Consider the following 25,333-nt stretch of genomic DNA (forward strand, 5'->3'; position numbering starts at 1 on the left):
TCTAGTCCAGTCCCTTGCATTAAGGCAGGACTAAGTAATATCTATACCATTCCTGAGAAGGTGTTTGTCTAACCTAGAATGATGGAGATTCCACAACCTCCTTAGGTAATTTGTTCCAGTGATTAACTACCCTTACAACTAGGAAGAATTTCCTAATGTCTAATTTAAATCTCCCTTGCTGCAATTTAAGCCCATTACTTCTTGTCCTGTCCTCAATGGATAAAAAGAATTATTTACCACTCGCCTCTTTATAACAACCTTTTACGTACTTGAACACTGTTATCATATCCCCCCTCAGTCTTCTCTTCTTCAGACTAAACAAACTCATTTTTTTCAGTCTTTCCTCATTGGTCATGTTTTCTAGACCTTTAACCATTTGTGTTGCTCTCCTCTGGATTTTTTCTAATTTGCCCACATCTTTCCCAGGGTGTCTTGCCCAGCAGAGGGCTCCTAGCTAGCCACGGATTTATTACAATCCTGCGCTAGTGATTTGCCTCTGCACTTCCACCTATAAGAAAAGGAGTACTTGTGGCACCTTAGAGACTAACCAATTTATTTGAGCATGAGCTTTCGTGAGCTACAGCTCACTTCATCGGATGCGATGAAGTGAGCTGTAGCTCATGAAAGCTCATGCTCAAATAAATTGGTTAGTCTCTAAGGTGCCACAAGTACTCCTTTTCTTTTTGCGAATACAGACTAACACGGCTATTACTCTGAAACTTCCACCTATGGATCTCAGTGTGCTTTGGTAACAATCATTGACTGAGAGGCAGGTCAACATTATCCCCATTTTACAAATGGGTGTTCTGATGGACAGGAAGGGGAAGTGACTTGCCAAAGGTTATACAGTAAGTCAGTGTTAGAGTTGGGAACAGAACTCGGAGTTCTCCCAAGCCTGTGCTTTATCTACTAGATCTGCTTTCTGACTGAGGCTGTCAAGTGAAGATTTCATTCACCTTGTGAAGAATTCAAGGTGGAGAAAAAGTGACCGACAACCCAAGAAAGAAAGGTGATGTTGGTTAGACACTATGTTATCACCTCCACCCCCTGCCTCTCCCCCACTCCATGGACCTCGCCTACTGCATTGAACACATCCCTGACTTTCCCCGTCCTCCTCATCCCTCTGATGGAATGAAAAGCAGCACTTCCCAATTACCACTTTCCAGCTGCAGCACAACGAGAGCTATTTTCCAGAGACACACATTATCGAAGAAAGCCACACAGAAATGGGTCCTGTAGCAGAGCCTGTGAGCCCTGCTCTGATCTCCACACTGTAAATGCTACAAGCCAGAGAAGGCTGGGTTGCAGGTGGCTCTGGGGGTCCTCTTTCTGAATGGATCATTGATAATGTAGGTTGCTGGCAAGTGAAGAGAGCTTTTCCTTACTTTTCTTCTTTACCGTGTTTGTCTGTCTATCCTCCAGCTGCATTTGTGTGACCAGTAAACCATGGAAATGGAGGCCAAAGTGTTAATGTTGTTGATTTCCCCCCTTTCCTTCTGAAGCTTATCAGTTGGATTGTGCTCTTTGGATTATGTTGTATGAAAAAGTCCATGCAGCAACCAGGGCCTCATAGAGGGTGACCAGATGTCCTGATTTTATAGGGACAGTCCCGATTTTTGGGTCTTTTTCTTATATAGGCTCCTATTACACCCCATACCATCCCGATTTTTCACACTTGCTGTCTGGTCATCCTAGCTTCATATCTGTGGTACAAGCAGCACAGTGGCTCCAGGAGAAGAAATACTCTTCACCTTCCCCTCATCAAATCAGCATTAAATGGAGTTAAACATTAATATCCCTCCTGGCTGCTCACTGTGCAAGGTCCAAGAGGAAAAGCATGCTGAGTCAGCAACTGGTAACTGCAGTTCCTATCCCTTCTGCCCCCAACTCCTCCCTCTCGACATGAGTCACTACTTTCTTCCCCCCTCTCCCCTCCCTCAGTGTTTTCAGACCTGGATGAAACTTAAGTAGAAGGCAGAGGAGTGCTGTAGCTGCCCGGACTCCTGAGCCTTGGCGAGCTAGCTGCTCCTGATGAGTGTGATATTGAAAAACTCCCACTGGCTGTCCTAGTTAGTGGACTGAGAGGGAACCCACTGTCTCTAAATGTCTTGCTTTTTCTGTTTTAGTGCCAGTGCTGAAGTAACAGCCCCAGAGACTGAAGTATGTCAGAGGCTGAACTGGTACAGCACGGGCAGCAACAGAGCATGCTTCCTTTCACGCTGCCCCTGCCAATCGGCCTTTGTCCCCGCACTCTGTAGCCAGCATTAATGCTGTAACACACCCATGGTAGAAATCAGTTGCTATTTTCATGTTCAAGCTGCAGCCATTTTGCCATCTGGATTATATGAGATCATTATAACTCTGCCATAGATACAGAGGGTCAGTTAGACCCACCGAACAACAAGCATTACACTGTTGTCATGGTGCTGCACACTGGGACCATCTGGAACTTTACAACAGCAGTGGGGACAGAGCTCAGCGCCTTTTGCTCCAAAAGCCCAGCTTGAGCTCAGGGAGAATCTCCATCAGCTGCTAGCAGGCTGGGGCCTATGCCACAGGATGGAACTGTTCTGATTCCATCCAGCAAAGACCAATGGGGAACATACACACCAGCCAGTTCATTACTCTCCCTCTCCTTCTCCATTCAGACTTTTTATACAGATATATTTTACATGGATAAAGAGAATCCTTAGTACATCTGTGGTGGTTTCAGGTGGGTGGGCCAGAGGCATGGGAGGAGAGTGAGCAGAAGATGAGAAAATCCATTAAATTTAATTTATCTGCCACAGAATATACAGTTCAGCACTGCCAGGGTGCTGGAGGTACCCAGAGCCTGACAAAGTAGATTGATTGCTCAATGCTGTTGCCTGGGTGTCTCTCAGAGCCAGACCTCTGTACTGTTTGCCTTGTACTCAATGATGTTGGAATAAAACTGTAATTCCTGCTCATCAGCTTGAAGGCTGCCAGGGTTACTTACCTCACCACAGCAGGACTGGTTTTGCCTGGGAAGGGAACCATTTACTCCAGCAGTAACAGAGGTTTGTGAAAATACAACTGTATGATTTGTCAGAAGCTCTGGTCCAGAAGCAGAACTGACATTCCCACAGGCTTTGTGCAAACCTTTGCTACAGTTATGACCCTTGTGGGTTTGTGTGATGGTACGGCTTCTCTCTACAACAGCCCACGCCCCCTTGCCTCAGCTCCCCTCTACAGTATAATCACACTTTGTACAGCTCCACACAGTCCCCCCATCCAGGGTCTTATTTATTAATATTGGAAGTGGAGTTCAAGTCTGATAGAGGCAACACTTCCAGTCTGAGTCTTCACCTTTGTCTTGAGTTCCCTTGGGGCTCCTTCCCACCAAATCAGTCCACTCCCAAAGTCTTAATCCTTCCCAATCAGTTCCTGCTTCTCCCCAGCAGGGACACACTGCTGGTCCTTTCCTAGACTCCAGTTACAAGACATGCCAGACACAAGAGACTCTAGCACATGGACACTCCTTCCAGCTCCCTCTCCCACTGAGAACAAACTGCTGTCTGTATCTCTCATCAACCCTGACTCTCATGCTCTCAATTCTCTAAGTCCCATGAATTAGGAGGAAAACGAAGCACAGGTCAGAGCTGGGTTCTGAACCTCTTAAAGGCCCTTTGACAAACCGGTTGGAAATGGGTCTGTGATGAAGTGGGGGAGAGTTTCTTGTTTTTCCTTGTTTCCTATGGGGGATTTTCTTGGTTTTCCTATAGTTTGCATGCAGAGGGGATGGGACTCAGTTTCCCTAGGTGCTACGGGTTTAATGAGGTGATGGGAGAGAGAGTTTGTTGTTACAGAGAACCGGCGAGGGAACTTGGGACCCCAACCACTGGCATGGAGAATGGAGACCCCAGCGACTGGTGACCCAGAGGCCCAGCTCAGGAGTCACAGCCAGTTCTGGCCAGTGGGAGGACAATGCGCTGCGAAGAGAGGAGAGGGGGCCCAGGTGACCCTGTTTACGACCCTGTTTACCTGGAGAGAAGACAATGGTCAGAAGCGGGGCTTGGGGCCGGTGATATCAGATGCCCAGCTGGGAAGCAGTGGGGGGGTCTGGGCTGAAGAGAGGGAGTAGGCAGAGCCCACCTGGATGCAGGGGAGACTTGGATGTGCTGTGCTGAGGGAGGCCAGGCCTGAGGCCCTGAGAGTTTCTTGTGCTGTGTTCAACTAAACCCTCCTGTTTTACGCTGGCTGAGAGTCACTCTGGTCTAGAGAACAGGTTTGCATCATCCCCTTCGGGAGGGGGTGGGGGGGGTGGAGGCCCTGGGGGTCCAGCGCGAGTGGACTCCCTGAGGAGGCCCATCACAAGAAAAAGGTGTGCTAAGGCTCAGAGAGGTGCAGCTTCAGGAGGTGGAGGGGCTTAACTCCGAGAGAGAGTGGACCCCTGGGAGAAGGGCTGTCTCACTGAAAGGGGCACCCCCCGTGGTCCGCACGGGGCCAAGAGTGGGAACGATCTGTGAGTCCGTGACAGGGTCTCATGTAAGAACCTGGAAAAAGGAGAATTTAAAGGTGAGGTAAGAGCAATAAGAAGTGTTGGCTGTAAATTGCTCCCACTCCTTTTCATTAAGTTGCATTGTGGGCAGTGAGGGCATCCCTGGATTTTCCATGACCTCTTTCTCGCCTCGCTGCAATTTAATGAAAATCAGCATTTCCCAGATACTGCTCTCCAGCGGTCATGCCACCAGAGTTGCTCTCTATGGAGATGAAAGGAAATAGCTTAACATCCAAATTAATTTCCTGCCTTAAAATGAGATTTCAAGCCAGATGTTTCTGATAGGCTTGTGGACGCTAGCCTTTTCTGGGAATTGTACCCATATACCAGGCGGAGACATCCAGTGTCCACTGCCTCCCATACCTCTAACAGCCAACAGCTCCATGCTTGTCTTGTGTTCACCAGAGAAGCTCTAGCTGCTTAATTGGTTACACTAGGACACACAACTGAGTGGGGGATGAGGAGAGACGATGCTCTCCGGTGCACGGTGCAGGCTACGTCATGTCAGTCATACCGCACAGCGTGGCTACAGGCATCCCACAGGTGTGATCGGGGACAGAACTCGGACCCTTCTGTTCCAAGAACAATGGACCTGACCACTGCAGCTAAAGGAGTGCAGCTATCAGGTCTTACCTCATCTTGGGGCTGCTAGGCACAAACCCACATCGCAGACTGTTATTATTATTACCTTTATGTTGCAGTAACATCTAGAGGCCCCTGTACAGCTCGGTGCTGCACACACACATAACAAACAGTCCCTGTCCCAAAGCCACTTACATGCTTGACAGGTTTCAGAGTAGCAGCCGTGTTAGTCTGTATTCGCAAAAAGAAAAGGAGTACTTGTGGCACCTTAGAGACTAAACAATTTATTAGAGCGTAAGCTTTCGTGAGCTACAGCTCACTTCATCGGATGAAGCTCATGCTCAAATAAATTGGTTAGTCTCTAAGGTGCCACAAGTTCTCCTTTTCTTTTTACATGCTTGAGTAGATCTGATATTTCATCCAACAGGAGAGGCTGTATAAGCTGCCCTTCTGTGGAGGTATTTATACTGCACTCTTAGTCCATGTACCTGAGCTTCTCATCAGAGGCAGGGAGAACACATCTGGAACCTCAGCTCGCAAGCAACCCACGTTAGACTCAGCTGCATAGTTTAAGATGGGGAGAGACTCCTGGAAGAGCTTGCAGCCCAGATGTCAGAGCTTGGCTGCACTTCGCAGGTGTAGGCGGAACAGATGTGAAATATGAGGAAAAGGGCTGTACATGAATAGCTGCAGGGTTGGGAGGGATGCATTTCCCATTGTGTCTGGGAGCTGCCAAAACTTCAGGGCTGCTGGGAGTGTGATTCTATCTCACACCCAGCAGTAATTTATCTTGATCCCATCTCAGCTACTCCAGGCCTCCTGACTACAGTAGTTATTAGTAATTTGCATTTGTCAGAGTGCCTGGTAGTTGCAGTATTTAACTTTTGGCCTCTTTTGGAAGCAAATTCCTGATGCTCTGCCTCCAGTGCTCCTTTGAGGTGGAGTTTCCTCTTGCAAAATGAATGTGAGGGGTGCTGAAAAAGCTATGGGTGGCCTAAGTCACTCGGTTCTGATGACTGTGAAAGATTTTGCTTTTGGTTCAAACACGTATGTCACGAGCCTTATCTCCATACTTCCCCAGCGCAGTAGTCAGAATGATCTGAAGATGCTATTGTTCCAGGTCCTCTATACTAAGGAATACATGACACAACCCCACACCTCTATGCAAATTATTGCAACTCTGATAGAGTGGCCAAGCAGGGCTAGGACGTCAGAACTCCTCCCCTTATCAGTCACCTCAGCCCACCAAAATGAGATAAAGCTTGCCATAGTCCAGCCCAAATCCATATCAAGCTAATGCTTGCCTGAAAAGAACAGCTTTTCACTTTGCCATTCAGTCCCTTTCACTATATAACCTCTTGATTTCAGTATATAGGGCACATGAATTTTGCTCTGTAACACACACGAGCAGAAGGTGCAATTGTTTCTGTTGCTGCCCCTTATTCAGCTAATAAGAGAAGGCCCAGGGGGATGGAGGGGCACATTCCTGAACAGGAACAGAAATTCAGTGGAAGGACTGGAGTTCAACAGAAGTTGAGATTTCAGTGAAACTCCCTTAGGAGCCTTTGACAATCCCAGACTCAACAGACTGGAACATAAATTGCAGGCTTTACAGTAAAGGCACATGGCCATGAAATAAACACAAAAATAAACTTTATTTGCTTTCTACATAAATTTCTGTTGTGCATTAAACTGCATCTGGACTATCCTATATTTACATGGGTTTTTACTTGTGTCCATATGTTTTCCATCTGGGAAGGTTCTGGACTCTAAAAAAAAAAAAAAGACAGGCTTATTGTTACAAAATACTAATGATTTAATAGCTATGCAGAGCCCAGACTTGCACACCTGCTGCATCTAAAGTCAATGGGGTTGTACGTATGTAAGAACTAGGGACATTAGTGACTGATATCTACAAACAAAAGGACCAATCCGGCAAAGTGCTGATTAAGTGCAACACCCACTGATTTATTTGGGTGCTAAGAACACTCGGCGCCTTACAGGGTCAGCCCTTTAAATAGTATGGGATGGTCTAATGGTCAGAGAGCAGGCCTGGAAGTTAGGAGAGGGTGACTTCTAATCCTAGTGCTGACATCAACCCCCTTAGATACTTAAGGGTTGATTTTCAGAAATGCTGAGCACCGGCAGTTTCAGCTGGAGTTACGGGTGCTCAGCATTTCTGAAAATCAGGCTGTAACCTCTCTTGACTCTGTTTCTTCATTATTTTGATACCTTGACACTGTGGTAAGGGGTGCACTAGAAATTTATGAACAGATTTTGTGGATAAAGACAGACCTGTAAAACGGGGATAATCCTTAACTACCACACGGGGGTGTGTGTGTGAGGATTAATAGGTTAATGTTTGCAAAGTGCCTTGAAGATGAAAAGTGATAAGCCTTATTACATCTGGTGTGCAGAGTAAATGAGAACATAGAACAGGATCCTGATCCCAGGCTGTAGCCATTAGATACACAGCATCACTGAGGATATGTCTACACAGCCTGTGGAAGCAAGCCTCCCAGCCCAAGTCAACAGACATGGGCTAAAGGGGCTCAAAATAGAGAGTGCTTTGAAACTGGCTTGGGCAGGAGCTAGGAGAGAGCTGAGCTTCAGAGCTTGAGCCACAACTTCAAAGTACTGTTGTCTACAGAGCTTTTTTATGAGTGCTATCATGAGACCTGGGCTGGGAGGCTCACTGCTGCAGGCTGTATAGACACACCTCGAATGTCACAGCAAATCAAGCTCTGAAAGGTATTTTAATCTCACAGAGCCAAATCTTACAGTTCATCGGAAATGGTCCCTTAGAACATGTGCTAACTACTGATACTAAACTATCTGTTCAATCTTGTATTTAGCTTGCACACTCTTAGTACCTTCCCCAGACTTGAAGAAGAGCTCTGTGTAGCTTGAAAGCTTGACTCTTTCATCAATAGAAGTTGGTCCAAGAAAAGATATTACCTCACCCACCTTGACTATCTAAGGTCACACTCAATCAGAAATCCCCTTGGTGTCTACCGGATGCCATGACAGAGCCCACAGATGGTAACATTTTATGTGGGCTGCATATTTTGCTATAATTTCTTGTGCTGTTTTTATTCCACTTAAATGTGCTTCTCTCTCATTCTTATGCACATGTCTTAGAGACACTGGTCAGTGAAACTTCCACTGGACTGTGCCAGCTGGAGCCTGCAGCCTGTACAGGAACCTAATCTCTCAAATGGATTTTGATTACTCAACTTACTGTAACTCAGGTCCTGACCCCACTGAGAATTTATGATAATTGCAGGCAACATTCACAGACAGGCCGAGCACTGAGGGGCAGGACAGGAGGATGTGTGTGTGTGTAAGTAACCTGGTCCTAACATGCCTATTCAGCCTCCGGAGCTACAAATCTGCATCTTTCACCAGCACAAAACCCACTGGATCCCAAATAACTCCTCAGTCCCTCCCAGTTTGCCCTCCAGTTTGTACAATCCTTTCCTGCTCTACCAGTGTGTGAACTTCTACAGGAGAGAAGCCTCAGACTTCTTGCCCTGTAAAACCCACCTAAGAAGCACCACTTCCCCCTGCCCCTCCAGCTGGGTATGCAGAATGTCAGTGAGAGCTGGGCATATCTGTTTTTCTACTGTGTTTGCTTCTTGCAGCTGGTAAGACTCATTCCCAGTCCCACCAGACTGGTAGTCTCATTACCCTCAGAAGGTTTATCCACAGGCTTTGTAGTATGAGCATCAATATTGAAATAACTAGAACGATGGATTCCAACACCAAAGGACTCTGCAGGGCCCTTCCAAGGCAGGGGACCTGGCTATCATACACTTTACTATGTGTGGAGCTTTCAGAGGAAGCCTTGAATCTATGGATACTGCCTGTCTGTGTGGACGTTATAGATTCATAGATTCCAAGGCCAAAAGGGACCATTTTGGTCATCTAGTCTGATCTCCTGTATAACACAGGCCAGAGAACTGCCCCAAAATAATTTCTACAGCATATCTCTTAGAAGAACATCTAGTCTTGATTGAAAAATTATCAGTGATGGAGAGTCCATCACAAGCATTCGTAAATTGTTTCAATTACTTTGACTGTTAAAAATTTACAGTTTATTTCCAGTCTGACTTTATCTAGCTTCAACTTCCAACCACTGGAACTTTTTATAAATTTCTCTGATAGACTGAAGAGCCAATTATTAAATATTTGTTCCCCACGTAGGTACTTATAGAATGTGATCAAGTCACCTCTTAACCTTCTCTTTGTTAAGCTAAACAGATTGAGTTCCTGGAGTCTATCACTATAAAGCATGTTTTCTAATCCTTCAATAACTCTTGTGACACTTCTCTAAACCCACTCCAATTTATCAACATCCTCTTGTATTGCTGGCACCAGAACTGAACACAGTATTCCAGCAGTGGTCATACCAATGCCATGTATAGAGGCAAAATAACCTGTTTACTGCCACTTGAGAGTGCCCTGGTTATGCACCCAATGAGCACATTAGCTCTTTTGGCCACAGAGTCGCACTGGAAGCTCATGTTCAGCTGATCATCTCCACTACGAACCCCAAATCTTTTTCAGAGTCACTGCTTCTCAGGATAGAGTCCTTCATCCTGTAAGTATGGCCTACATTCTTTTTTCCTACATGTATACATTTACATTTAGCCATATTAAAAGGCATATTGTTTGCTTGAGCCCAGCTTGATCACTCTATATCAGTGACCTGTCCCTTTCATTATTTACCACTCCCCCAATTTTGGTGTAATCTGCAAACTTGATCAGTGATGATTTAATGTTTTCTTTCAGGTTATTGATAAAAATGTTCAATGGAGTAGGGCCAGGAAGATCCCACAGCACTTTTCACAAGAGTCAGGGTTTCCCAAACATTTCCCAAGCCCCGCACCCGATGCTGCACAGCCTGACTGCTGCCCTCCTCGGTGACTGGATTCTATGGGTACTGTCACCATATGGTTTGTAAACAATGCTTGGATAAAAGGCACTCAGTGAATCTTGGAGAAGGTGAACCCAGTTCTGCTGTTCTCTTCCGGAGGTTCTTCCCACTCAACTCCCCTGCATCCTTGAATCCAGATCAGTTTAAATGAGTAAATGTAATGAGATTCCATGCATGTGTGTGTGTAACAATTAAACAAGCTTAAAGGCTGGGGATACAAATTCAATGCAGGCAGTGTCATTCTGAACACAAGGATGCTTTGAGTGCTGTTGTGACTAAACAGTGACACCTACAGGCCACTCATGAAGAGAGACAGGAAGGGAGATTAACTCAACTCTCTAGTGCAGACAAAGGTGGCAGCAATGTGAGCACAAATCATGAGAGATAAGGGTCACATTTTCACCCCATATCATCTGCTGCCTCAGCCCTGGATTCAGTGAGCATCTATACCTGCCTGTGAGCGCGGAAAGGGTTTTTTATCATTGCCTAGGCTTAGGGGTTTGCCCTGTGGTCTTTGGCTTGCTATGGGGAGGGGCAGAAGTGCCATGGAAGTCAAAGTGGCATTGACCGGACAGAAGGAGACAGAGAGGCCAGGTTGGCTGTAGAGGAGACAGTTCTGGAGCCCAGAGCCCCACAACTGTCTGGATTTGCATGAGCATAGCTCAGGAGCAGGCAAACTTTTTGGCCTGCGGGCCACATTGGGTTTCCAAAATTGTATGGAGCCAAACAGCCAGGTGTGGCCCGGTCCCTGATCCCTATCCAACCCGCTCTGCTTCTCGCCCCCTGACGGCCCCCCTGGGACTTCTGCCCCATCCAGCACCCCCTGCTCCCTGTCCCCTGATCGCCCCCAGACCCCCCCGCCCCTGATTGCCCCCCCCACCCCATCCAACCCCTCCTCTCATTCCTGACTGCCCCCCAGGACCCCTGCCCCATCCAACCACCCCTTATCCCTGCCTCTGACTGCCCTCCCAGGACCCCTGTCCCCATTCAATCTCCTTGTTTCCCGCCCTCTGACCACCCCGACCCCTATCCACAACCCTGGCCCCTGACCACCCCCTTGAACTTCCCTGATCTCTATCCCCCCCCACTCCCTGCCCCCTTACCACGCTGCCTGAGCACCAGTGGCTGGCGGTGCTGCAGCTGCATGGCACAGAGCACCGGGTCAGGCTGGGCTGTGCAGCTGCATTGCCCCGGGAGCTCGCAACCCCCCTGCCCAGAGCACTTCGCCGGCTCAGTGAGCTGAGGCTGCACGGGAGGGGGAACAGTGAGGGAGGGGCTGGGGGATCACTTCCCAGGCCAGAGCTCAGGGGCCGGGCAGGAAGGGCCTGCGGGCCTAGTTTGCCCACCTCTGGCATAGCTGGTCATTTTAATCCATGCAAACTTTTTAGATCTTGAGGGTCATGGGGAACAAATGGCTTGCCTTTCTCAGTTAAAAAAATGTAGCAATTCATCACATTTTGGGGCGCTCCTCCCACATTCACAGGAATGAGCCTTGTCCCCTGCTCAGGTAGCTTTGAGCACCACCAGCAGGAGCCAGGACCAGCAGCATGTGAACCTGCAGCAACAGGCTGTTGCAGAAATTCTAAGAAGTTCCTGGAAGAAGGAAACATCAGCACTCTGCCAAAGCTTTTGGCAAGCGTGAGAAACACACACACCAAGCTAGCAGGGCAGAGCGACATCTGGCTGTGGGGGAACACAAGCAGTGTGGTGTGGATGGGAGGTGGATACAAAGCCCATGTGGTGGGGAGCTAGCTGGGCTGTTATTAATATGTAATGCTAAGGTATTTGTTTGCTCAGTGTGCACCTATTACTCCTGGTTACTCTGATACGTGTATCCATGTGCAAGTATCAAGGAGACTCTTACATCTCTGATGTTGTGTCTGAAAATAATATTTTGGCCTTCCTCTTGGCCTCCACGCATAGCACATTTGCATCCTGCCTCCCTCCTCTCCCCCACAGGCCCTCTCTCACCTTCCTTTGCCCATCCCCTGCTCAAATACAGCTCTTTCTCCAGCATAAAACCAAAGAGACAGGGTGGCTTCAGTCAAAAAAGAAATCCCATTCAGCATGTAGAGAGGTGTAGGATGGTCTAATGGTTAGAGCACCTGGATGGGAGTCACAAGAGCTGGGTTCTATTTCAGGCTCTGATACTGACTTGCTTTTTCCTCTGTGCCTCATTTTGCCCATCTGTAAAATGGGAATACAGATGTTTCCCTAACTCACCCGGAAGTTTAACTCTTTAATATTTGCAAAGCTTGGTGAGATCTTTGGAAAGAGGGAATTAGAGATTGACGCAGTCATATAATTATAACATGGTTCCTCCTGCAGACTAAGGTAAAATAAAATGTAAGGCTGCTTACCGTGTCTGTAGAGTCCTAAAGGGTTTGCTCCTAACTGAGCTCACATCCAGTTCCAGAAACCTAGGGATATCTGGAAAGCCGCCAGCCTGGGACCAGAGTAGTGACACAGGGGGTTTTGGAATGACAGGAAAACTGTGAGAGATGACATCGGTCCTCCATACTGACTCTATCTGGTCACAAAGCTGCTCACTGCAGGAGCACAAGAACACAGTCATTTGCAAGCAATAAAAACTACTCAGCTACAAACCTATTAACAGGGTCACGTGATGGGCCAAGCCATGGGGTCCTGACTCATCCCAGAATGTACAAACAAGTGCTAAAGCTAGGCATTTAAGCCCATATTTAAGCACCTACATAAGTGACCCAGTGTTCAAAGGACTTCAGTGGGAGATGGAGGTGAGAAGTGCCTCTCAGGATTAGACTCCAAAGGGAGTTTGCTTGAGTCAATGACAGGACTTGGCTCAGTAGCAATTGAGGGTGCTCAGCAGGATTGGGCTTCAAATGGTGGTTGGCAGCCCTAGAGACTGAAGTCCTCTGCTTAGCCACAGAGCAAGTACAGAGAGGAAGGGAAAAAGCTGAAACAGCCAAGATGGGAACACAGGGTATGTCTTACTCTGGCTGGAGGTCTTGAAAGAGTGAGACAGTGAAAAGGGGGAGAGGCCAAATGGAATGCTGAGGCTCTCGGGGCTTGATCCTGATAGAAGTTGAGCACCCTCAAAAGTCAGTGAGAGCTGTAGGTGCTCAGCCTCTTAGAAGAGGCAACAAGCACCTCACAGGATCAGGCCCACAACGAGGACCTGAGCATCAGATCACTATTTGGGGCTGTAGCAAGGCAGGGTGTGTTAATAAGGGCTGCCTTGAACATTTCCAGACCCCCATATACCTGACTCCAGCTGGATGCATAAAGGCTCTGACTTTCTTCACACTTGCCAGGGGGCTTGGATAGCCAGGGGATTTGGATCTGGCGTGGGCTGAGGACGGGAACTCCTTCTTCATTTCATCCACTGCTTTGATCATGAGTGGGGATGGGCTGCTGAGGTGGAGTTCAGAGCTCAGGCGGAGCTAATGGAACAATAAAGACAAGGAGCTGTCCTCCTGCTGCCAGTGCTTCCCCTTTCCCTTCTCTCACACACATTCAGAAATAACCTGACTGAAATCAAAAGGGCTACAATGGGTAAAACTGGGTATGGGGAGAGGAGAATCTGGTTCAATTAATCTGTTCACTGGTAATAATAAATAATAATAATATCTAAATCCTTGGCCAGTAGAAGTTTGTTTGAGTAAGAACATAATAAAGACTAACACGGCTGCTACTCTGAAACATAAGGATTGGAGTTCATAATCATTAGTAAAACAATAGTAGAGATATTATAGTAATTATAGGCAAGTATAGCAAAGAGACAGATCCTGCCCCAGAGAGCTCACAATCTAGATGTTAGGATGTAACAGGTGAACGCAGCAGACAAATGGGGTGGGGAGAGGATCTGATGGGATGAGGGAACAACAAAACAAAGGTTAGCATAAAATAAAAACAGAAGCCTCAGTTCGCCCCTTGCCTAACCAATGCCAGGTGACAGTGATGTTTAGGCATCATGGCAGTGGTATGTTTTATGGAGGGATTTAAAAGAGGAGAAGGTGGCACTTTAAATTTTTTTACAGGAATTTATTAATTATTTCAAATCCCAGAAAGCTGCCAAGCACCCGCTTTTCTGGAGGCTACAGGCAGTTAGCATGCTACTCAGTATCGGCCACAGTAACATTTTGCCTTTCTCCAGCTCCTTTCAATTGAAGGCAAAGTATTTATCTGACCTCCATTACCATAGTACCTGAGCACCTAACAATCTTTAATGTATTCGTCCTCTGAGCACCCCTGTGCGGTGGTTATTATCCCATTTGCAGATGGGTATCTGAGGCACAGCGACGCTAAGTGACTTGCCCAAGGTCACCCACGAAGTTTGGGGCCGAGAAGGGACTTGAACCAAGTCCTAAACTAGTACCCTAATCTCTGGACCATCCCTCTTCTTTGCAACCACAATTGATCCTCAACACCCTTCCCACTCCCTGGAAGACTAGGATTCAAGAATAGATGGGAAATATCAGTAAAGGTGACATCTACTCCTGTGCAGACAGCCAGAGCAAGGCTGATGCACTACTTAAGTCCCACTTATGCTCTTTGGGCCTTGGGCATAGGCCTTGTGCTGGCATTTCTGCACAGGGGGAAATTTCACCCTAGTCCCATACACGCTGTTTTTCTGTCTTGTTATCCCATTGGATATTTCTGATTTTAGAAACAAAAGTGACCAATAAAAACCAAGGGACACACTCTTCTCTTGGTTATGCCAATGATGTTAGCAGGATCATCTGTGGGAACCAAGAAGAGAACTTCACCCCAAAAGCTCACCTGGGCAAACAAGGAAATCATCTTGCCAAGGCAGTGTTGACGTGCCCACTCTGCTGTTTTCTGCTTGGCCACCCAGCACTGTAGCACCTTTTTCCGGTAAGCATCCACCCTCTCCACATATGTGTACAAGTTCCGGACCTCAGCACCATCATTTACAGCTCTGGCAGCTTCCAAGCGGGACATTAAGGTTTGTCTTGGAATAGAAAGAAAAGGAATTAAATTGTGAGAAATGTTTCTTCTCCACAGTAGAAGAGAAACCAAACAACTTATTTACATAGTTTGGTGTGTGTTGTGTTGGCAGGGGAGTGGGACGGATATGCAAACTGAGGGGTGCTTTGGGGTTTAGGGTTCTGTCTAGCCATACATCCAGCCATCTTAGTTTTTCTAATGCCCTATCATCTTAATTTCTAGGTATTGCAGTACCTCGTTTGCATCTCTTTTAATTAGAGATGGTCCAGACCACAACCCTGGATCCAAGACCTTTGGGGTGTTTGAAATCCAAACCCAACGGCTGTGGCTTGAGTTCATCACTACCTTTTTTCCTAAAATTCATGGTTGGGGGCAGGATAAATTGTTCTGGCTTTGACCCATCTGTAATTTTGAGGCCAGGTTTTTCTGTCAGATCTGTACAATGGATCTCAGCGCTGATATTTCGGAGCATGGAAACCCCACTCATATCACTAGGTGATGAGACCATGTGGAGTTTCCTTTGTGCTGCTTTAAGCCTTTATCTTCCAACCCCCCCCCAAAAATATAGAGTTGATAGGCTAATCTGATTGATTTAGGGACAAATCCCAAGAGGCACCAACCACCCAGAACTGCCATAGAAGTAAAGGAAATGGTCTGTCTATTGCTGAGCTAGGGCCAAATCCTGAGAGATGCTGAGCACACTTTGCACAATCCTGTTCTGATGAGATCAGTGAGAGTTTGACCACTGAGCTCAATAGAAGCAGACTTTAATGGGTGCTACACATGATCAGCACCACTCAGGATCTGATCCACTGGACCCCATCCTGGTTGCCCTGAGGAACAGCCAAACAAAGAGACAGCTGTCCTTTGGAGAATACTCTTGTGCAAGACGCTATTTGAGCCTTTTCACAAGAGCCCCCAGTGGAGGGAAATTCCAGGGTGTGTTTGTGTGTGTGGCATGTCAGGGAAGGGAGGGGACACGAACTAGGTGTGTCTGCACCTTACTTATTCCCCAGCTACTACAAGGCCTGTGGTCTGAGTAAGGCCTTAGTAAGCACCTCAGGATTTGTTCCATTGGCTTCAATAGGAATTTTGCCTGTGTAAAGACTGAGCAAAGTCCTGCTCCCATTGAACTCAATGGACAGGCTCACACTGGGTTTGATGGCAGCAGGAGCAGGTCCTTAGCAAGGATTTGGCCCCATGTGGATACCAGAAGTCTGCATATATTGGTACCTGACATGGTGGAGGTGACAGAAGGAGATGTATTTGTGGAAGAGGAGAGCCAGCCTCTCAACATCAGTGTGCAGGGTCTCAATGATAACTTCCTTCGCCTGCATGTGCAGGTGTGGAGGTAGTCTGCACTCTTGGGTTGCCTGGCCTAGCAGCACCAAATTCTCCCTCTGAGCCTCCACATCCACCCAGTACCGCTTCTCTGACAGGCTGGAGGGCACCAAGCTCTTCCCTTTGGTCTTCTGAGCCAGAGTGGGGAGCCAGCTGGTCTCCTCAGTAGACTGAGCTTGAGAGTGCAGGGATACTTTGCTCTGAGTAGGAACCATTTGCTGGGCAGAAGGCTGGAAATATTCGTACAGTAGGACCTCTTCCTTTGCAGTCTCTCTCCTGGGCCTTCGCGGGATCTGTTTCGTCGAGTGTTCCAGGGTCCCAGGCTCTCTGCTCCTGGGAACTGTTTTAGGCCGTGGGGTCAGATACTGCTCCTGCTGCGTCTGCTTTTGCTGCAACTCTTGCTGTTCATGCAACTGCTGCAGCTGCTCCTGCCACTGCTGCTGCCACAGCCTCTGCTGCTCCTGCTGCTCCTGCTGCTTCGCCTCCTGCTGCTGCCACAGCCTCTGCTGCTCCTGCTGCTTCGCCTCCTGCTGCTGCCACAGCCTCTGCTGCTCCTGCTGCTTCGCCTCCTGCTGCTGCCACAGCCTCTGCTGCTCCTGCTGCTCCTGCCACTGCTGCTGCCACAGCCTCTGCTGCTCCTGCTGCTTCGCCTCCTGCTGCTGCCACAGCCTCTGCTGCTCCTGCTGCTTCGCCTCCTGCTGCTGCCACAGCCTCTGCTGCTCCTGCTGCTCCTGCCACTGCTGCTGCCACAGCCTCTGCTGCTCCTGCTGCTTCGCCTCCTGCTGCTGCCACAGCCTCTGCTGCTCCTGCCACTGCTGCTGCCACAGCCTCTGCTGCTCCTGCCACTGCTGCTGCCACAGCCTCTGCTGCTCCTGCTGCTTCGCCTCCTGCTGCTGCCACAGCCTCTGCTGCTCCTGCTGCTTCGCCTCCTGCTGCTGCCACAGCCTCTGCTGGTCCAGCCACTGCTGCTGCCACAGCCTCTGCTGCTCCTGCTGCTTCGCCTCCTGCTGCTGCCACAGCCTCTGCTGCTCCTGCTGCTTCGCCTCCTGCTGCTGCCACAGCCTCTGCTCCTCCGCTTGTTCCTCCAGCCACTTCTTCCACTGCTTTTGCTTCTCTTCCTGCCGCTCTTTCTGCCCTTCCTGCCGTGGCTCCTGCTGTGGCTGCAGCTCCTCAAACTGATGCTCTTCCTGCTGCAGCTGCTCCTCCTCCAGCTGCTCCACCTCCACCTTCTCCTTTACCCCTTGCAGCTGCTGCTGGAGCTGCTCCTCAGGCTGTGGTGACTGCATCTGACATTGCTGCTCCCTCTGTATCTTCTTAAACCATTCCTGTGCCTCCCCCTGCCCTGGCTCCTGCGCCTCCCCCTGCCCTGGCTCCTGCGCCTCCCCCTGCCGTGCTGAGACATTAGGGTCCTTCCACAGGGCTGCAGGGAGTCCCCATCGTGAGATCACAGGAACTTTGGACTCCAAAAAGAGACTGTCAGGGTCACTCAGCTTTGCCTCCTCATCATGCCCTTCAGTCAGCTCCAGGCTCCTTAGAAGCTTCTGTTCCTCTAAGCTGCTGGAATATTTTATCTTCATTTTTGAGAAGCATTCTTCCAGTTTCCTCTCCAAGGCCATGTAGAGCCTTTGGGCTTCTGGGTCCTCGGGCAGCATCCTCTCTGCTTGTCTCTTCCCGGGAGAGGGACACTTCCATAGCTGCTCCATCTTCTGCTCCAGATAAGCCAGGATAGCTGAATTAAACCCACACAGTGCAGTGCATGGTTCCAGCTTGCTTCTGCTGATTGGGCTCTGAGGCATTTCTGTATGTGTCTCCTCAGTATACAGGCTTTCCTTCTTCCTCCTCTGCTTCCCTTTCCTAGAGATCCCTTGGTATGGGAGCTCTGTTGGGGATGGGAGCCTTTCAATTTCTTCTTCACTGTCAGCCTTGAGCTCATGTTCCTCTGGCAGCATCTCATGCCATTCACCAGTGACGTCTTCAACAACTTCTTGGGTTCCACCCAGGAGGCTCACATCCCATTTGTCAGCAGCCTCTGTTTGCTCACTGTCCAGAGGTTGTTCATGCCGTCTTCCAGCCAGGTCTCCTGAAGTCTCTTCTTGTTTTTCCACTGGGATGACTGCGTCCCATTTGACAACAGTGTCTTGAGTTCTCTCTACTGGGACGTTCTGTTTGTCACTGATGTCTTCACCTCTCTCTATTGAGGCTTTCAGTGCTGGCTTTTTATCTAGAAGCTTTGTTTCCTGTTTGTCACTGGTGTCTTCTGTTCTCTCTACCAATGGTCTCTGAAGCTGCTTTTTATCTGGTACCTTTGCCTCCCTTTTCCTACAGGGGGATTTACCAAGGTCTGCCTGGGATTTCCATGACAGCTTTTCAGCTGACAGAACCGCAACCTTTTTCCTACTCAGATCATTATCATCATCTTCCTGTGATTTCCTTTCAAAAGAAGCCCTGGCCCCAAATTTCATGTCTCTTAAAGATGGTTCTATCTTTATTGCTGCATTTTCCTTCACCTTGTGCAGTTCTTTTTGCATTGCCTCATTTGCTACAAGAAGCATCTTGTATTTGTCTTCAATGCTTTGGACTCGAGCCTCCAAAGACGCCTTTTTCTCATGAAGCATCTGTACTTCCTTTTGAAAGTTCCCATACTGAACTTCCTGCTTCCTGGACTCCTGGGATGCTAAGGTATCATACTTTGCTTGCAGGCCACGGCACTGTTTGGTTAGCAGAGTGAAGGCTTTGGTGAGATTGGCCACCATTGTCACTATATATTTAACAACAACAGCTTCTGCTTTGTTAAACAGTGTGGACCCTACAAATTCCTGTAACATGGTAAGGAGCTCAGAAGTCCTGGAGAAAATTACAGATTCATCTTCTAACATCTGTTCAGGGCTCAAGGGCTGGGCTTCCTGAGGTTTCTGTGCAACTTTCTCTCGCCATGCTCTCCACATGCCGGTTTTGGGAACAACTGGGAAAATTAGACACACAAAGAGAAAGAATTAGGGTCTATAATGAAAGGAAGGATGGTCCTAAGATTAAGGCTCTGAGATAAAACTCAGAAGATCTGGATTCAACTTATGGCTCTGTCACTAACTCTCTGTGTGACATTAGGATAGATTCTTCACTGTTCAGTCCCCCATATTTAAAATGGGGATAATAATCCTTTCTGTATCTAGCTTGTCTACTTAGTTTGCCTTTGACTGGGAAAACACTTTGGGGTGCTCTCAATAAAGACGTACAGTAGGCTGGAAAGCATATTGAAATGCCTCATGCTTGAAGGTCACTTTTGAAAATCTGGCTGCATATGCATCAGATCGTTGTTCCTTCAAATTAATCAGAAATATTAATTTTCCCCCTTTTCTCATTCCAAGATGTTTGAAACAAATACTTGATTTCCCCCTCCTTTTCCTCCTGTGTTCCACAAGACTTGTGCAGAGATTGAATAGCTGCATTATACATCCTTCTGTATAATCAAGGGAGGTCAGCAGCTTGGTCTCCATATCACTGACCCACTGGACAGTGTGGGTGTCTCCGACTTGTTCTTTGCCTTCTGACAACATTTCACCTTGAAAAGAGCCAAAGCAAAAAGGGGAATGAAGTGCACGTTAATTACCTTCCAGAAAATCAAACCCTTATTAAATGACACAAAAGATCTTGACCTGATGATTAGCAATTTATATGTGACATGTCTACAGTCAGGTGTGGTCACAGAAAGGTCTCAAAATTGCACAAGGAGGTCAGATGAACATTGTAACATATCACACAAACACAGGAAAATACATAGGGAGGTGGGGCAGCAATGCTGTAGGGTAGGCAGGGAGCAGGAGTCTGTGAGATGGAGTCTTAGGACATTCAGTAAGGGCCTCTGAGAGGGCTAAGGAGGTGGGCAAGCGGGTGTCTCCCCTTGTTGGTGAGAAGGAGGTGGGAATCATGTTTGGGGACAAAGAGTGTGACACGTATTAAAAACTAATATAACTCATCTTAGATCCCTCTGTGGAGAACCATGAGGGCAAATCACCTAATTCCTGGTATTCTAAAGGTTAAATTCAAGATGGTCCTGTAAATCAAAACCCGCACTATATAGCTGCAGGGTTTGAGCAGAGATGGGTGTGACAACTGGGGTCCAGACACCCTATAGGGAGAACAAGAGGTTTAAACCCCCAAAATAAGCAGTTCAATCAACTGATTGCAGAATATGTCATTGTACGATAAAAATATACCAAGTAAGGTTTTGAATAAACTTGTAATGTTCTGAACTCGATGATCATTATGAGATCTGTATATAGACCATGATTATTAATGTATGTATGTGTATACACAGAAAACTGTAAATTGTAACTGTGGGGCAACTTTAGCATCTCCTCAAAACAGGGCGATGAAGCAATCAGGGAGGGATAGGCTACCTCCCAAGACAGTTGCTTACATTATACCAGCTTCAAGTACCTATCCATTGTCCAGCCCAGGAAAGGATAATGGTAGACCATTAAAGTTAATGGAAAGACATTGAGACAACTGGGAATTTCCCTAGTCTGAATAACCAGGAATCACCATAGTCTGAGAGAAAAAAGAAAAGGGTAAATATATATTTTTTTAAACGAGTCTTGAAGCTGACGTTTTCATCCAGAAACTGAGGGACCGCCTCCAAGTGAGAAGCTGTCTGTGAAACACTGCATCCCACAGTTAGGAGGTACGCTGGGAAACTGTTTAAAGGCGATAGGTAACTTGTATTAGAAAAAAGATTTTAACTAATATAGAAGACATCTGAAGCTGTGTCTTTATGTTTATTTACTGTGTAACTTGTATATGTTGGCTCTCCCTTACTATTTCATCTTTGTGGTTTTTCTATTAAATAAACAATTTGTTTGTTTTTACCCAAGCAGTTCTCGGGTGTGCAAACTGTGGGGAGTGCATGTGGCAAAGTGAGATGATAATTGGGAGGCTAGTTTCATGCCTTTGGGGGTCACAAACTAGAGGGGGAAAATCAGACTGTCTGGGGAAAGGAATGGATTTGGGGACACCTAGGCCTATAAGAACTATTGGTGTTACCAAGGAAGGAGGAGGCCAGTGAAAGCCAGGGTAAGACTTTGTGCTTGCGAGCAAGCTACTGGTGTCTGGGATCTGAGCCATAGCAGCACAGCATTAAAGCACCCCAAGGTTATAATGGAAGGTGGTGACTGCATCCCTTACCAGCCTGGGTGATCACCCAAACATCACAATGGGATCAAACTATGAAGTTGGAATCCAGCTCAAAACTTCCCCAAAGTTCAGAGGCTTTTGGATCCAGGTTTTTGACTGACCCCATGATAGAGATATAGGGGTCAGGTGGAGAGCATGGTTCCAGACATCCCTAAAGTTTAGGGGTATGGCTCTAGAGCTACCTGTACTTTGGAGCATCCCAGAGGCCAACTGTCTCCATTAACTTACCCCATTCTTTTAATGATTCCAGAACGAACTTTAAATCTTTCCCTTGAGCTGTGCTGGCTTTGAGCAAGATGGCTACTTTGTCCAGTAGAAGTGCCCTCCGTTTCCTCTCAGCCCAAGTGCCGGAGAGGAAGAACTGTTCTTCTATCTCTGGGTCCATCCCTTTGAAGCAGTTACATACCCGGTTCACATTATCCAGAATTACAAACAGTTGCTTAAAAACCTCCTAAAGAGAGAGGATAGGGTCTTAATAATACTGTTTCTAGAACACCCTGCATGCAAGGAGCTCAAGCCCAGGTAAGTAAATCCACTGGACTGGGATTCAGCAGAGCTAGGTTTCATTCTGCCACGGACTCCTTGTTTGAGCTTGGGCAAGTCGCTTAATTTCTATGTGAGATAATACTTCCTTTCTCCCACCTTTTGTTTGACTTCTCTATTCAGATTGTAAACTCTTTGAGGCAGGAGCTGCCTCTCATTATGTGCTGCCTAGTACAATGAGGCTCAGATCTCAGTTAGGAGATCTGGATGCTAAAGTAACATATAACAGAGGATGAGCTAGGAATAGAACCTAGCTAGGGTGGGTCTCAGCACTGCAAATGGGAGTGCTTAACACTTCTCAGGATCGTGTCCCTTTATTTCTAAATGACAAATATCAGGAAGCAAATATTCTGCTTCTCAAATTGCTGACAAAGCCAACTGGCAGTGGACATGAGCCGTTCACTAAAAATGGAAAGCAATTCAAGACCCCTAATGGGAATATTTAATGGAGCATAAAATCTGAGACCTCCACCTATCTCTGGTGCCTCTCCTACAGAGGGCTAATCTCCCTTGCATCCTACTCACAGGAGGCATTCAGCTGCCCCAAAGATCAGGTGCTCAGTGTCAACATGTACCTTCCTCGCTCTGCTGAGCTGGGCAGCATCAATTTTGTCCAGTATGTTCTTCACTGAGGGGGGGATTTCAGTGAGAGGACTGATAGTGAGTTCCAATGTAGAGGCTGCAGCTTCAGGCTCGGGTTCTGAGTTTGTTTCAGATTCATATGAGCTTCCTGATGACAATGATGAAGATGATGATTCCTGCACTGCCATGTTTAGGACCTGGTAGTTTTCCTGCATTAAGAATAAACTTCTGACAATTCCAAGCTGAATCACATTGTAAGCCTGTTTAGTTTCCTCGTTCTAGAGGTGTAGTTGGAGGTCCAGTTTCTCTGGCTGTTAGCTCAACATCAGAGGGGCAAATGGACATGTCACCAAGAGATGAGAATATTCCATTTGTCTGGGTGATGTCATAATAACCCTTCCTGTGATTCTATCCTGAAATCATCAGGCACAGTGAATGGAATGTACATAGATAGACACCTGCCAAACAGGATTTACTAATTAAATAACCCCTAGGGAGATTTCAACAGGAGTGCTTAACATAGGGTGACCAGATAGCACCTGTGAAAAAACGGGACAGGGGGTTGGGGGGGTAATAGGCACCTATATAAAAAAAGTCCTCAAAAACGGGAGTGTCCCTATAAAAACGGGACATCTGGTCACCCTAGCTTAACAAGAAGGTTCTAGAACAGAACACTTATATCCCAGTCAGTACAGCTTTCTGGTAGAAGGTGACATTGCTGGCTGTACTACAAAAGTTCAGAGCTGCAGTTGTCCAATAATCTTTCTATCATTTATATACTGCAAGCACAAGTAGTCCGCAGCGGGGCACATCTGAGTGTTTGCAAGGACAAGTCTCTAGTGGTGCTGGACATTTTAAAAATAGAATTGCTTGTCAGAGTAATTACAAATGAAGCCATTCCTGAAGAGGAGCTGCAGGGATTCCCTAACATAACTGGTGCTCAAGCTTTTAATGCTTTGTAAGGCTATTTATGAAAAAGCTTTTCATGGACTCACTTCCCCTCCCAACTCCCAATTTCCTACCATTTGGCTATAAAATATTTCAGTCTGCAGACCACCAGGAAAGGTGATCACAGGTGGCCTGTGGACCATACTTTGATTATCAGTGCAATATTGTGGCTGGAAATCATTCTTCTTGTATGCATTGGAGATTTTTCTTTATTTAGCAGAACTCACTGCCTGCCAAGCTGGCAAATTGAAATGTTGTATGCAATGTTGTTGTAGCTATGATGGTCCCAAGATATTAGAGAGACATGATGGGTGATGTAATATCTTTTATTGGACCAACTTCTCTTGGTGAGAGAGACACGCTTTTGTGCTTACACAGAGCTCTTCAGACCTGAAGAGCTCTGTGTAAGCTTGAAAATTTGTATCTCTCACTAACAGAAGTTGGTCCAGTAAGATTTTACCTCACTAACTTTGTCTTTCTAAATTGAAATGTTGGCATTTGTTCCTTCTCCCCGACCCACTTTCAGGACTCCACACGGTGAATTATTCCATTTCCCACTCCAAAGTTTCAGCTGTATCTGCTCTTGATCTTATCCTCTACAAGTACAAAGAATTAAAGCTCTTTGCCACCTTATGGTGTGTGACTGGGGAAAGCAGATAATCCTGGGAATACAGGCCTCTGATCGCCTCCTATGAGTTATGGGAAAAGAGCATTAGGAACCTACGAATTGCCAGACAAGATCAGGAGTCCACCTACTGCAGTATCCTGTCTCCGATAGTGGTCAATACCAGATACTCAGAGATAGGTGCATGAGTCCTAAAATGCATAGCTCTGGTATAACTTGCCTTAGGGAGTATCTTCCTGAATGCCTTGATTAGAAGTTGGCTTTGCTGAGGGCTGGACAAAAATGTACATAATTTTGTTGAAGTTTTCATTGTGTGATTTTCAAAAATCAACAATTTTTTGAATATTAAAAGTTTTTCACAAATGTTTGTTTTACATCTTGGGGTTTGTTTTCAGTTTTTCTTCCCCCGACATTCTTTCCCCTTCTCCCTCCCTTTTACTCCCCCCCCTTTTCGTATTTTGCCACTGAAAAAGGGAGGGAAAAAGGGAGAGAAAGTTTGGGAAAAAAAAGAAAAATGATAAAATAAAAACAGACTAAGTGTTTTGTCTTCAAAGTTTTTTTTAAAGGAAACAAAGAAAAATTGTTCAAGAAAATGTCAGGTTTTGAAAAAAGGCAATTTTTTTGGGGAAAAAAAAGGCAATTTTTTTGGGGAAAAAAAAAGTATTACAAAATTTCAACTAGCACTGCTTATACTAATGGTCACCCTCTTCTACCCAAAAACCCCAACCTCCACATCACAAAAAAAAGCAAATTAATAAAATTTAATTAATAAACACTACCCTGAGCTTTGACCCCATAAAGGGTGAAATGCCTGAGTCTTCACAAAATGCACTGGGGATTTCAGTTTAGTACTGATTTTATGTGGAAGGCACTCAGATATTAAGATGATCAGTGGCAGTATAGAACGATCCCAAAATAGACAGGAGAGATAACTGAGTGTGTGTATGTGTGTGCAAGCGTGTGTATGAGTGAGTGTTTATTACAAATTATTTGTATTGATGGATCAGAGATCCCCATGATGCTAGGTGATATATAAGCATATACACAGGCATAGTTTGACTTCTATATATGGGGGGCAGGTCCAGTCAGGCCAATGAGGCTGCATGTGGTGAGG

At 46.7% G+C, this 25,333-nt stretch overlaps 1 protein-coding gene across 6 annotated transcripts in view; it reads right to left on the reverse strand.

The window, feature by feature from the left end:
• LOC140900919 (uncharacterized) overlaps nucleotides 1–25,333 on the reverse strand; it is a 29,719-nt gene that overhangs the window by 3,514 nt on the left and 872 nt on the right. The window contains exons 2-9 of one of the 6 annotated variants that reach the window (XM_073318906.1): nucleotides 22,640–22,855; nucleotides 21,750–21,972; nucleotides 19,714–19,890; nucleotides 16,224–19,293; nucleotides 14,802–14,994; nucleotides 13,284–13,462; nucleotides 12,401–12,589; nucleotides 6,738–6,870 (exon numbers count right to left, since the gene is read on the reverse strand). In XM_073318906.1, the coding sequence (XP_073175007.1) occupies nucleotides 6,828–6,870; nucleotides 12,401–12,589; nucleotides 13,284–13,462; nucleotides 14,802–14,994; nucleotides 16,224–19,293; nucleotides 19,714–19,890; nucleotides 21,750–21,972; nucleotides 22,640–22,834 (4,269 nt within the window). In that variant the 5' untranslated portion in view covers nucleotides 22,835–22,855 and the 3' untranslated portion in view covers nucleotides 6,738–6,827. The other 5 variants (XM_073318907.1, XM_073318909.1, XM_073318908.1 and 2 more) reach the window with 5 other exon arrangements.

This window comes from Lepidochelys kempii, chromosome 20 (genome assembly GCF_965140265.1).
Source record: "Lepidochelys kempii isolate rLepKem1 chromosome 20, rLepKem1.hap2, whole genome shotgun sequence".
Classification (NCBI taxonomy): domain Eukaryota; kingdom Metazoa; phylum Chordata; order Testudines; family Cheloniidae; genus Lepidochelys; species Lepidochelys kempii.